At 40.3% G+C, this 13696-nt stretch overlaps 1 protein-coding gene across 2 annotated transcripts; it reads right to left on the bottom strand.

Moving 5' to 3' along the window:
- Positions 1–920: 920 nt before the first annotated feature.
- On the bottom strand, positions 921–7285 carry LOC114557684 (immunoglobulin superfamily containing leucine-rich repeat protein 2). 2 transcript variants are annotated; one of them, XM_028581302.1, is made up of 2 exons: positions 7114–7285; positions 921–5240 (listed from the first exon to the last, which is right to left on the bottom strand). In XM_028581302.1, the coding sequence occupies exons 1-2, from the start codon at positions 7282–7284 to the stop codon at positions 3081–3083; spliced, it is 2331 nt and encodes a 776-aa protein (XP_028437103.1). In that variant the 5' UTR covers position 7285; the 3' UTR covers positions 921–3080. The 2 variants fall into 2 exon arrangements, 1 of the variants encoding a protein (XP_028437103.1); XR_003692826.1 differs by lacking the exon at positions 921–5240 and adding an exon at positions 6805–6936 and having other exon boundaries at positions 7114–7202.
- Between the last annotated feature and the right edge of the window lie 6411 nt (positions 7286–13696).

The raw sequence follows: 13696 nt of genomic DNA, 5'->3' as shown, positions 1-13696 counted from the left end.
CGGTTTATCCCAAGAGTCTTTAATGAAGGTTAAATTAGGCCTCGGGTTAATGCAGTTCCTGTACAGTTTGTCGACGCATGCTGGTTCTCAATGTGTTCTCAGTGCACCGTGCAATTTAATGACATTTGAGGGGGTTTGTAAATTTATCAACCAAGAAAGAACTATACAATTTCTCATTTAAAGCAAATACATGAAAATCTCTGGAGTTGCAATAATTTCATGCAATATTGTTACCTTTGGTTGCATGCCAGTAATTACTGTACATATACTATCTTAATATTATTTGTTAGAGGTTTGTGTGTGCAACAGTTTCTACTTCTATTTCAGCTTCGCTATTATTGTGGGATGAATCATATGACGAGATATTGAGGTTAATCACATTGCATATTTTCAAATGATCAGATCATACTTTTCTGTTACATTATGTATTTTAATGCATACACATACACACAAATAAACTGTTTTCATAACCTCTGACAGATACATGCTTGGGCTCGAATAGAAATTTGTGTATATCCCATTTTAAAATTATAATAAAATAAAATGTGTAAAGGCATCCAAATGTTTTTCTCTATTATTGAATAGTGTGAAGTGTGTATGAGTTGTACTCATTTTCAGTTACTAAATAGCGTTTTAATTTAATCTTCCCCTTTTTATCATCCCCCTCATTTTCAGTTACTTGGTTTATTATTTGACCTATTTATTATCATTTCATTTTCATTTGATAAAAAAAAAATCAACACAAAAAGAACAACACACTAATTAACTTAGCTAACTAACTATTTTGAATTTAAAGGTGTTGAGAGAAAAGGGCGAGCGATAGATGAGCAATCATAGAATATTCCTTTGTCAAAACTTTATTGAGGCACATAGGATGAGGAGAGTTAGAGAGGATATTTAAACACTTTGGTAAATCCTACTACTTCCTTTATTACAGGGGTATAAAACAGAAAAGAAATACAAACAAAGACCCAAAGTTACTCTTCAAGTCAAGAGTACTTGCACAAGATACGGCATACTGCGACTCACAACGACAGGCAGCATGCAGGTCTAATACTGTACATACACCAGGGTGACCCAGATACAACAAGGCAATAACTTCAGCACTCAGAAGTGCTTGTACTGTTACACACTGCAGTAGACTCGGGGGATAGTATTGTCCACATTTTAACTGGCAACATGAAAACAGTTATCTTCATAGGAATGTTCACAGTATAACTGGACAACAAGCTCATAGCTGCAGGACACAACTGTTCTCTATTTTACATTTAAATTCCCGTATGACAGGATTACGTTTCTGTATTTTAGATTGCACTCTTACTACGACAGCACAGATTTACTGCAAGTAGTTTAAAGCAGAATATAGGTACATTTTAGTTACAGTTAACCCATTTACTACTTCCTACATGTAGTTGACATATTTCCTAATAAGTTAGCTATGCAAGCTTTGTTATATTTAATTCAACGCATCTTTTTTTGCTGTCCAACCTCGTTAGTCTTCATCCTGACGAACAGTTGGCAGAAATCAGGGCTTTTTTTTTAAGTCCATCAACTTTTTACTCATTAGCAATTTATTAGGAACAGGTTTTAACAAAGATAAAATAAATAGACAGAAGCAATAATTGTGTTTATAATGACCTGTTCTCTCCTCTCCTCCAATACATTTCATTATACTAACCCTGTGTTAACCTACATATGACTAATACAAATTATAACTGAAACATTTTGTATTGTTTTCGGGTATAAACATTTCTTCCACGAGGAATTTTCTTTGTTGATAAAAAAAAAAAATGTTTGAAAGAATTTAGAACCCCTTTATTGTTTATTTCAGGGTTGACTTTATCGTCTCCAAGAACATTTTGCCAGCTAATCAAACTGAATGCTGCTACACAATTATCTCACTGTGACAAATTACACACAAAAAGCACAAATGAATGGCCTGTTTACTGTTTCATTATATATAATAGGATGTTATATTTTGCCCCTTTCTATCATTCAAGTATAATTTAAAACAGATTTGACAGAAATTTGTTCGATAGTCGGACCGAAGAACATGGGCAGCTACAGGAATATTTTACAGGGGTATTTTTGAACGTTTTTTTGTTAATTATGAAGTACTGCACTTCCTTAAATATATTGGAAAAAATATCTGGTTCATGCATCCCATGATTGTCTATTACTATGTGTATTTTGGTGCAGATCTGGATCCAGATACACTTTTAAAAATTATTTGCCATTTTCTATTAATAAAATAAAGAATTAGAGAATTGTACAGCTGTGTTTAAGGTGCATACTTTCTGTGTGCTTTTTAGTAAACCAACTAAAGCTGTTGTTTACCCCTGTTTCCAGTCTCTGTGCTAAGCTAAGATAACCAGCGTATGGCTGCAGCTGCATATTTACCGGACAGACATGAGACTTGTAATGATGTCTCATCTAACTCTCTGCAAGCAAAGCAAATAAGCACATTTTCGTTAATGTCGAACGATTCCCTTTAACACTGCTCATGCTCTGAGGAAGGCCTCTGGCTAAAAAAACGTCAACAATGATATCTTAATAAAATATGAAGAAGCACAGACATTGAATGCTTTGATGGTGTGCTACCTTTTTCTACTTTGATAGCTAGACCCAGTTTCCCTCTCTGAAACACAAGATGGTTGTACTTTTGCTCTCTAGCGTTGTTTATGAAAGTTGTTTTTCAGAACTGTACATAAATGCATCACAAATTGCCTATTTTGAAAGGAGGATATATCCAGCTACAAAAAAATATATATGGGCGACAAGGTGAACACAGCCTAGTTCAGCTTTCACTAGAATCTCTGGAAAAAACTAAATGTCTGGAAAACAACCAATGACAATTGATAGAGCCTTGCAGCTGGTAGCCTATCTAGTGACTGAATGATGCAGCTCTGGAAGTAAAGCAAATGTATTTTGAGTCTTGTCAGATCACTGTGGAGCAAAGCAATACGTCAGGGCTACCTTTGCACTGCTACAGAGATCCTAAACCATCGGCGCAAACTGAAAAATGATCCTGTTCTACCCTTTAACCACATGCAAAAGTAAACTGCAAACAATGTCAGCAATTACTGATTTGGATATATGTAGTTGCTTGTAATATTCACTGCTTCAGCTCCCAAAGGTAACCTATCACTATACTCAGATCCGACTTCACAGTTGTCTAAATTCCCCCTGCACTGAGACAAAGAGAAGGACTCAGTCATGATACTTTCTTCTGTGTCCGCCTCTTTCTCTCCATCTCTGCTCTCCGTCTCCCCCTCCTCAATGTCCAGCTGGCTGCCGTTAATCTTCCTCTGAGACTCGGTGTGAGGCGCGCGGATGTTAAAGTTGGCGGCGAGGTTCCTCTCCATGTGGTACTGGTCTTTGGCCTTCAGGATCAGCTTGTAGGTCTTGCTGCGGTATTTGTACACCAGGTGGAAGCACGTCGCTCCGAGGAGAGGCACAGTGGACACGGTCAGGAGGCAGATGCTGACAGAAATGATGATGAGTAGGTTAGGTACCCTCCTCCTGGTGGTGAACAGCACCTGGACCTCACAGTCCTCCCCTCTGTAGGTCAGACAGAGGGAGTAGTTCGTGCCGGGGCGCAAACCGCTGAACAGATACGTGTTGACGCCCTCTTTGATCCTCGACCACTGCACAGCTGAGTGTTTGCGGTCGGCAGCGACGCACAGATACAAGCCATTTGAATTGACTTTTTCGGCAACATCTGAAAGGCCGTGACGCTCTTCACTGTCAGCGTTGACGTTCTCATCGGATGTGGTGCCGGCTTTGGCGGCCCGATTGGCGCTGTTGTCTCTGGGTATGAGAAGGGGATTGAGTCGCGCTGTTGCCTCGGTTTCTGACACCCCCAATGCAATGACACCAAAGTCAAATGTGTACTGCTTGATATCATCCAGGCTCCCGTTAAAGACATAGCTCGAAATGTATCTTGTGTTAGCCGTAACGCCACATTTACTAACACGCGATGGATACGTTGTTGCCTCCTCAGATGACTGGATCTCTTCGGTGGGCGGGAAAGTGGGTGTGATGTCCATGATGTCTTTTCTCTTTAAATCAGGGAGACGCACTAAATCAAAAACAGACGTTTTGTCTGTGTGATGTGTAGATGGGTGGGTTTTAGCGTAAGCAGGTGTTGTGGTCATTTGTTTTACGGGTGTTGGTTTAGGCGAAGGCACCACCTCCACTGACACTGAATCTTCGGCTCTTCCAAACTCATTCGTGGCCGAGCAGCTGTAGTTGCCGCCGTCTTCCTTCCTGAGGTGTGAAATGATAAGAGTCCCATTATTAAAGACTTTGACCAGATTATAGGACAGTAAGGATTCCTCATCTGATTCTGCCGAGTCATCATCAGTGAAGGACAAAGCCAGTTCTAGCTTCTGGCTTTTGCTGCGAATATTCCACATGACCAGGGGGTTTGGGTTTCCTGTGAATTCACAAGTCAACACCAACGTGCTGCCCTCGTAGAAAGTTGTGTTGTGGATATTTGGCTCCGTTCTTATTGTCACATTTGGGCCTGTGCACTTTGACTCGGGCATTTTTCCGATCACTTCGCCTCTAAGTTTCAGTGGAGTTGCACAAATGATCAAATGCTGGTCCGGGACTGAGATGGTGGCTGTTGTAATCCAGTCTCTGAGCCAGTTGAGGGAGCAGGTGCATGCAAAAGGATTTTTATAAACCTGCAAGTAGGACAAAGACACCAAACTGTCAAACGTCCCTTCAGTTATGGTTATGAATTTGTTGTTGTTGAGTCGGAGGGACTTCAGGTCTTTGAGGTTGGAGAAGGCGTCCCTCGGCAGGTGGACCATCTCGTTGTGGTTCATCTTCAACATATGCAACCCTGTGAGGTTCTGCAGATCCTCCCAAGGAAAGTTTACAATTCTATTGTGGCTGATGTCAAAGTTACGCAGATGAACCAAAGGCGTGAGGGACCCTTGTTCGATAAAGACGATCTCATTGTGGGCCATCCAAAGCGACGTGACCCGGGTGACATTGTCGAAGCTGCCCAGTGGTATCCAACTGATCTTGTTGGCAGAGAGACTCACAGTTGTCACATTAGGAGGCAAACCGTCTGGGATTTCAGTTAAGTCTTTGTAGGCGCATTCAGCAAAATGGCGGCCGTATTTATCTGAGCAGGTACAGAGCTCAGGGCATCCAAGTCCGGCGGTGAAAACTGTGGCGATCCACAAAGTGAAAAAGAGGATGTCTGCGGCTGCCATTTTCTGCTCCTGTAAAACAGCGTCACAGTCCATCTATCAGTCAGTGGATTCAACTTGATTTATTTAACAGATTTAATGCAAAGTGATTGTAGAAGAAGATTAAGAATAGCAATTTAAAATGCAAATATCACACCAAAGCAAAATATAGACTGAGACTGCTTAACTTTAGCCCCATTTGCAGACGATAGAGCACATAATGGAGCCTGTTGACAGACTTTTCATTCGCATACTATTTAGAGAATCTTCAAGTTAAATTTCAAACAGACTGATAGCTTATGAAGTACTGACTGTGTTAATGACATTTATATGAACCAAACTAAGCTAATTTGCAGAGCTGGAGCTTCATTCAGCATAGTAAATAAAAGAAAGGGAGAACAAGATGTTTAATATAATCCTCTGACCAGTTCCTTTTGTTTTTAAGGATGACTTCTACTGGCAAACTGACATTGAAAGGGTCGATCCAGCCAAATCACAAACATTTTTTTTTTTTTTTTTTTTGCTTCTGGCCACACCTAATCATGCAGATAATTGTGGTCCAGCTGTAGAATTTGCTGAAATGTACATAAAATGACTGCTCTATAGCTTGAAAGGGACATTGCAACATTTTGCTATAATACTTTGTTAAAAGGCAAAAACTTTGATGAAATATCAGCATCATAAGATAATGTACAAAACTGGTTCTGACTGGAATTGCTAGCTCATGTTCAGGCCATGACCGAAACAAGCCCGGAATTCCACTCTCTCTAACCCTGTACAACTGCTTTTGGTTTCCTACTCAAGCAGATTTCATATTCCCCATGTTGTGTGTAAGTTTCTCACTAGGCAGGTGCCAAATTAAATATATTATTCACATAAGACAATGGAGACTGACTTTAGGTTTTCTTCATCTTCATCTTCTTCATCATCATCACTGCCTCCAATATTTCTGCCTTCAATATTTAGATAATTATTGGAAATATTGTGATTGAATTGTGATACAGAATGCAGAAGCCAGGTACAAATCTGGAGCACCTCCATACAGATGTGGTAGTAAACTAAAAGCTCCTGGACGTCTCCCCAGATCCATATTCTTCATCTATATTTGCATCTATATTCACGTAATATTGTCATACTGATTATCCATATTATAATGTTGCTAGGGGAAAAGGGATCCTATGGTGCTCTTCCTGAGGTTTCTAAGGATAGGAAGTGATATAAGCTGTACCTACAGATGTGACACCCTCGGATGTGTTTTCAAGCTGTGTAAATAAAAGACTGACTCATCCTTAACTGCTCATCCTCACACCATCATTCTCCCGTTGATAAAATAATATTCTCTGACTGGCAGTTGTGACTGACAGCTGTGTGTAGGCTACTGTGAGGACAGAGGAATACACCCACACACCCTGTGGTGTCTGGGAAAACAGAAAACTGGTGCGCAAGCAATCTCACAGCTTATCCTAAAAGAGATTACGGTTTTCGCTTTGAAGCTCTGAAGATGCACTCTCTTGATAAACTGTCTGAACTGTTTAATTAACAGAGGACACAGTAAAGCCGTGTGTTGTGTCACCGGCGGAAGCTTCATGGTGTTTGAAACTACGCAGCAGCCTGTGGTGCTCTGTCCTTGGTGCTGCAGGGCAGCCGCATGTCTGCTGTTTGTTTACAGCAGTCTGGTCCACTGCATGGCATGGCACGCACACCGCTGGGATTCACTCTTGTAGTCTTTCTATGGAACAAACACAACATATAGGCCTAGCTGTCAATGTCCTGACGCTACCGGGGACAAAGTTCATCCACGTAAAAAAAAAAAAAAAAATACCTCGACGCAGGTGTCGCGCATGAATAATTTCTCCCTGGAGGAAAGAAGATCCCTCACCTCTGCGTTACTGCGTGACAAGCTTACCTGCGTTTTTGGTTTTGATCCGTGCGGAGAATACGTGAGCCCGGTGTTTCCAGTCAGAGCAGCGCAGGATGCTGGTTCCAAGTCTGAAGATGAAACCGATCGAGTCCGTGTGTCCGCTTCTACATGGTGAAAACGTGCGTGTGCGCTGCGGAACTTCTGCTGCTTGTGCATATGTGTGTCATACTGAGTTATCTCCCCCTCTTCTCCCCTCACCTCCCCTCCCCTCCCCTCCTCACATCTCTGGACACTACAGCATCGGCGTTTTCACAATTTGTTTTAAAGGGGACACGTCCTTCAATATGACTGAGATGAGGCTAATGCGAGGGCTGATTGTTTTATATAAGCATAGGCTGCTTATACTATTAATACTAATGCAACGTCTTTTACAACTAAAAATAAAAAGTGTATAAATAATAACAATAAGTAACAGTAACAATGATTTTTAATTTTTTTTTATTTTACCTTTATTTTAGCAGGAATATTCCCATTGAGACATATAGTCTATTACAAGGGAGTCCTGGCCAAGACAGCAGCATACAAAGTTTCAACATAAAAACACATAAACAGCAAATTACATCAAACAATCAATGATCAGAGTTCAGTAACAGGACATGTGCATTCAGTGACCAGAAAGTCCTTAATCCTGTTTTTAAAACCTGCCATACTAATACAATAATCTACATTATAGGGTACAAACAGTAAAAATACTAACTATAATGGCCTGTGTTTACAGTTCTTTGGGAGCTCTACTGCATTATGTGGAAAAAAGCTTGTACTGTTTCCCTTCATTTCAGGATAAAGGGTATCCAGAGAAGCAGGAAGACATTCACTTTTGGGACTGTATCACTAGAGTATACATCAGAGTATAAATATTCTTGATGAATTCTTAAAACCCTTGCCGATTCAGCTGGAAGAGCGTTAGGGTCTGTTGTTAACAAACTTAAAGTATGTAAAGACCTTGGGTACTCTACTTATTCACAACTTTATGATGCATGCGTTTCCCTCAGATTAATTTATGCGTCTGGGATTTGGGGTTTTAAAGGATCTAAAACAGCAGACTCTCCGCCCTCCTACGTACTTCCGCTCAATTTTCATTTCCCCTTCAGTAGGCTACTACGTCTGGATTTGCGGTATATTGTTGGGTTTTCTCCGGCCAAATATTTGGCGGTCCAATCAGCGAACAGAGGGAGTTGGGTTAGCGTCCATTGGCTCTGAAGTAGTCCATATCAATGAAATTCCACAGACAGCTCGCATCTGTCCAATTGGAGTTTTCTGTTGCACTAAAACAACTTTTGAACGTATACATGTTCCACCAAAACAAGTTCCTTCCTGGGGCTATTTTGCAGAGGAACCATCATTTCGTAGAAATCTTGATTCATTTAGCTCAGATCTAATCTCATCTGAAATCTCTTTGCATCAGTACGGCATGGAGAACTGGGTCTCTTCGACTCCTCCTTTTATCACTTAAAGACACAGATGTGGGTTTCTCTACAGCTGCACAGTGAAATCATTAGTGTTTCCTTAACCTGAGTCTGCATCAATCAGAGTTAGTGTAATACTCTGTTAATAAGCTGTTTTTATCAGCCAAGAGGACAAACAACAACAGCTTAAATGATTGAGAATAAATGAAAAAGAAAAATGTCATGTGCTATTTTATCATTTCAACTAAATGTGTTGAAGAGCATCCGACAAAACAATCAAACAAAAGGAGATATTAGGTTTGAGTTGTCATTACGGCTCTGTTCACCACAGTTCACAGCATCTATTTGTTTTGTTTTTATGGTGGCTCTATGCAGTCCAACAGCTCATAAAACACCAGACTTTAAAACGTTAAATACTTTAAATAAAGACTAAACTAATAAACAATTGTGAAAAATGCATACATTACAATGGAATAATATCCTTAAGTATGAAGAAATCAAGAAATGAATGAAACTCAGCCTTTGATGCTTCTTAATGTGCTGTATGTGAAGCAGCTCTGTGTCCGCTAGGAGGCAGCAAAGGACCAGTCAGATCTGGAGAAAGTTGTGAAACCGAACAGAAAACATTCAAAGTCGTGAAGCGACTGAAACCTGTCACCTCTTAGAGATTCACTTGTAGGCGGTTTGCTGCCATAACCAATTTGATCCATCATGCCCAGGCTGCAGTACAATGTGAAACATAGGGAGTTCATTGTTATAATGTAGAGGAGCAAACTAATGTGGAGGTGGGACCTCACTTTTCCTGAGCAGAGAAGCCTGGTTGCAAATCTAATATGGCATTTGGAATTATAGAGGAGGTATGTTTTTTAATCAGTCAGACTGATCTCATAAAGTGGCGTATATATGACACGCCAATTCGTATTAGCGCCTTATCAAGACGCGTAATCGCTTTTTAACGTGTTTATCAACGACGTTCGGCCGCCATGGACCTACATTACATGTGAGTAGTATGAAGGGACAGAAATCCACAAAGGGAGGTTTGCGGATGGGTAAAACACAGGACTTCCACCCAGGAGAGCTGGGATTGCGTCCTGCGTGTGGCATTTTTCAGCTGTTTTTTTTTTTTTTTTTTTGTTAATTATATTTTAAGCCTTGCCCAATGTTTCTTTCCTAAACCCAACCATGTATTGTTTTCCTAAGCGTGTGACGTTGGTCACCGTCGTGTTTTTGTCGTTTTTTTTGTGTTACTGAAGCCTTTCCCAATGTTCTTTTCCTAAACCAACCTTTATTTTTTGTACACGTGTAATGTTCTCGCCCACCCATGACCTTTTCCTTAACTTAAGGGGCCGTGTTCATTTAACGGAATTCTTCCGTGGGCCCATCACGGAATTTTTTGCGATTCCGTGAAACTGCCACAGATTTTGAATTAAGGGGCCGTGTTCATTTCATGGAATTCTGTGAGATCAGGTTGGGCTGAAACAAGCAACCAACAAAAACATGAGGTAAGATTTAAAGAAAAGTAAAAGAATATGTTTTAATGCCAAATGGACAGTTGGCGATAACAGCAAGGTTCATGGGTGGCTGATTTAAGACAGCAGAACAGAACAAATGTAGGATACTGCAGAGACTGTTGTGTGTATTGCTCAGAGAAAGTGAAGTTAAATCATTTTAAAGCCTTTGTAATCAGGAGTAAACATTTAAAATTAGAAGCAATTAAGGACCACGACTCATCAATAAGCCACACAATATGTTGCAATGACTGCTCTGTAAAAAACTGCTGTAAAAAAAAAAAAAAAAAAAAACGAGTACTAATTATATTGATTTTGTTAATAACTTGGCAGCACTTAAATGTGTATTCTTATCAAGTTCAAGAACGATGCTCATGCATTTCCTGTAAATCACCTTTATGTGGCAGGCTGGTATATAGCTTGTGTGGCCCAAAATTTTAACTTAAGGGCCTGGCTGACAGTAATCCGTAACATTAGTAATAAAGAGGGTAAACGTGAAATATCCCTGGTATGGTCCTTTAAAAGTCACATCATATGCCGCATATGTAATGAACCTAATTCTCCAGCAGATGGCACTACAATCCTTGAAGAAACATGAAGATAATTTCAGTTGAGAAGCAATATTGTTAAAGATCATCTAATCAATAATTGGTTAGAGGACCACTTGTTAGAGACATTTAAAGGCACACTTTAACAGTTCTAACAATAACCTGTTAGTGAAGCAACTCCACCTGATTCCATGCTTTGCTGTTATGCTTTCTTACACTCCAAATTGCTGCAAGACACACATCAGAAGATCAATTAAGAACAGAGAAACATACATTATAGTGAAATAAATATATATTTTGTGTTTTGTATTTCTATAGAGTTTTTTGTAGCCAGCATCCAGACCTGACTTTCCACATTAAGACAATCAACTTATTACCTTAAGAATATATCAAGGGTTACAGGGCTTATGTCTCAGCAGGATTTGGAAAAAACTTGTCAATGCTTTTATCTTTACAGGTCTCCCTAAAGAATCGATCAGACAGCTGCGGATGATACAGAACGCAGCTGCTCGAGTCCTCAATAAGACCAACAAAGTGGATCACATCACTTCAATTCTGAGGTCTTTACTCTGACTTTTTGTCAATCAAATAATTCATTTTAAAATACTGTTCATTTATAAATCCCTGAATGGTTCAGACAGAGCCAAAATATATTTCTGATCTTCTGCTACATTATGAACCAGGTCGTGTGGATCAGGTCAGATCTGCTTTCTGTCCCCGGAGTCAAAACTAAACATGGAGAAGCAGCGATCAGTTTTTATGCACCCCCATATCTGGAACAAACTCCCAGAAAACTGCAGGTCCACTGCAACTCTCAGATCTTTCAAATCAAGACTGAAGACTTTGCCTTTTATTAAATTATTTGCACTTTGTCTCAATGCTTTTACTGTTTTATGTAAAGCATGTTGATTTGCTTTGTTGCTGAAAAGTGCTATATAAATAAACTTGCCCTGCCTTGCCTCGCCATTAGCGGTACTGCATCTTAAAGCATTTCAGCTCTGATAACAGTAGAGACCACATGGGATTAAAAACTGATGTGATCAAGGCCGACAGAGAGGCCTACTGAGATCAGACCATTTCTTAACAAATCTGTTCACTCTGTTTCTGGGTCTCTTGTGTTGTGCACCTAATTATGTTTAACTTAAAAAGCCTCACTGACCCACCAGGGGTCAGTATCTGTAAACTTATATGTTGTGGACAAACCATTTTCCAACCTACAATACTGTATTTGAAATGCTGGCCAAAATCTCAAAGCTTCAAATACCAAAAATGTCAGGCTCCCGTTAAAAAGTTGCTTAATAATACATCAAACAGATACAGAGCAACATGCACATTCCTTTGGAGTTGTGTTTGTGTCCATCTGATGAATCTAAGTCCAATATTCACTCTCCTTTCTCCAGAAAAAACTGTCTCATCAGTTAGTTACTGCCTGCTGTAAACAAGGTTGATGAGAGCGGTGAGACAAAAAACAATGACCTGAAAACATTACAATTCTCCATAGAGCTGAGGGGATCTGCCTATTTGATAATGTTATCAGGGTTTGTCACCATGTCACCATCTTGTCAGGCTTTAAATCTTTAGCGCGTAACCTTTTGTTATTAATGAACGTCCGTTACATTCAACCCATCGCCAAATGAGTTGCTACAAAGCTAATTAAAACTATCAGCTCCACACAACTCTCTCTGGATTTCTCATGAGGCTATGTTCAGAAGATTGAAGGCTTGTATCATGTGGACACGCCGACAGTTTTATTGTCATTACTTAGAATTCCTCACGGGGGCGACAGAAACTACGCACTATAGCTTTAAGTAATGCTTTTTCGTCCGAGCCACAGTGACTCAGACCAATCAGCGTCCTGTGAGAAGCTACTGGCAGCTACAGGCCTGGTTTAAGTGTGTGATGACACCGAGAGCAGATTGTTCACTCAAAACATGGATGTATTATATTAACTGGACACCCACTATATGCGGCCCACTGAATATGTGCAGTACTGTTTGTCTCGCCCGCGAGATCCTGCTTGGCCCATAGACTTTACATTGTGATGACATCACAGGTTTTTAAATATTTTTTTCTCGGCTTGAGGGGAGTTTTTCAAATATATAAAGTCCATGGATTAAAAAAAGACTCATAACTGATCTTGTTTGCAGTTCGATGTGTCCTGGCAGCAGTTTTACAGATGTCTTTTTATTTTATTTTTTACAATTGTGGCTTATGGGAAAAATCCTTTTTTTATGCCGCAGGGGAATTTTTCATTGCAATGCCTGGATTGGCCACTGGACAAAATTGGCTGTAAGGCTGAGCACACTTCCTGGAGGCATGGTTCAAAACAATAATTGTTCTCCCGAAGAGGTTAGTGTAGATGCTGCAATATCAGTTATATCAAAACTGGAGCAAAAGAAGGGCACTGAAAGCTTTTCTGGATGGAAAATCTGTTTTCGCTCTTCTCCCGACTGGCTTCTGCAAAAGTTTGATAGAATCTGACCCTGCCAGGTATTTTTTGAAAGCGCCTGTCCTTTTCCAAACTGATTCCAATGACGGCTTCTCAGATGGTTCTGTGTAACAAACCATCTGACGTGTCAGCTTAAAAAGTCTCCTGCTCATCACAGAAATCCACAGATCGATGATATAAAACAGTGTCAGAGGTTCTGAAGGAGCATTTTCTCCCTTTAACACACTTGAACTTACAAATGCACCAGACGTGGTTTCAGTGCACTCTGCTTTGCATCAGGATCCAGCCGATGCAGAATTTAATCAAGTCATCTTCCATATTTCACACAGCCACAAAATTAAAAAGAGATCACAAGTGTCAAAGCAAATTGTAGCTTGGCTCACCTCCACCAGCCCCACCTCTCCCCCTGTGTGCTCCATCCATTTCCCCGGTAACTTACACCCCTCAGTTTCAATGTGATTTCGGCAGTAATGTGTTTCTATTGCTCTTCCTGTGATACCCTGCGGTATCGCTGCACCGCTGTGTGGAGCGCTTGGAGGGCTTTGGAGAGCCTCATTTACCGCCATAATCTTTCAGTCATCGACGTGCTAGCATGGTGTCATGCACTCATGCACACACAATAGAGAGGTGGAATAAGCCTAAACACAAAAAAGGGTC

The sequence above is a fragment of the Perca flavescens genome, chromosome 1 (assembly GCF_004354835.1).
Source record: "Perca flavescens isolate YP-PL-M2 chromosome 1, PFLA_1.0, whole genome shotgun sequence".
Classification (NCBI taxonomy): Eukaryota; Metazoa; Chordata; class Actinopteri; order Perciformes; family Percidae; genus Perca; species Perca flavescens.
Note: the sequence above shows the minus strand (reverse complement) of the source record. Positions and strands in the feature narration are given on the sequence as shown.

Excerpts from the sequence above, each read along its gene's own strand:
- LOC114557684 (XM_028581302.1), bottom strand. The coding sequence starts at position 7,284 with ATGCACAAGCAGCAGAAGTTCCGCAGCGCACACGCACGTTTTCACCAT. Across the intron at positions 5,241-7,113 it reads GATCAAAACCAAAAACGCAG|GAGCAGAAAATGGCAGCCGC; the intron begins GTAAGCTTGTCA and ends GCTGTTTTACAG.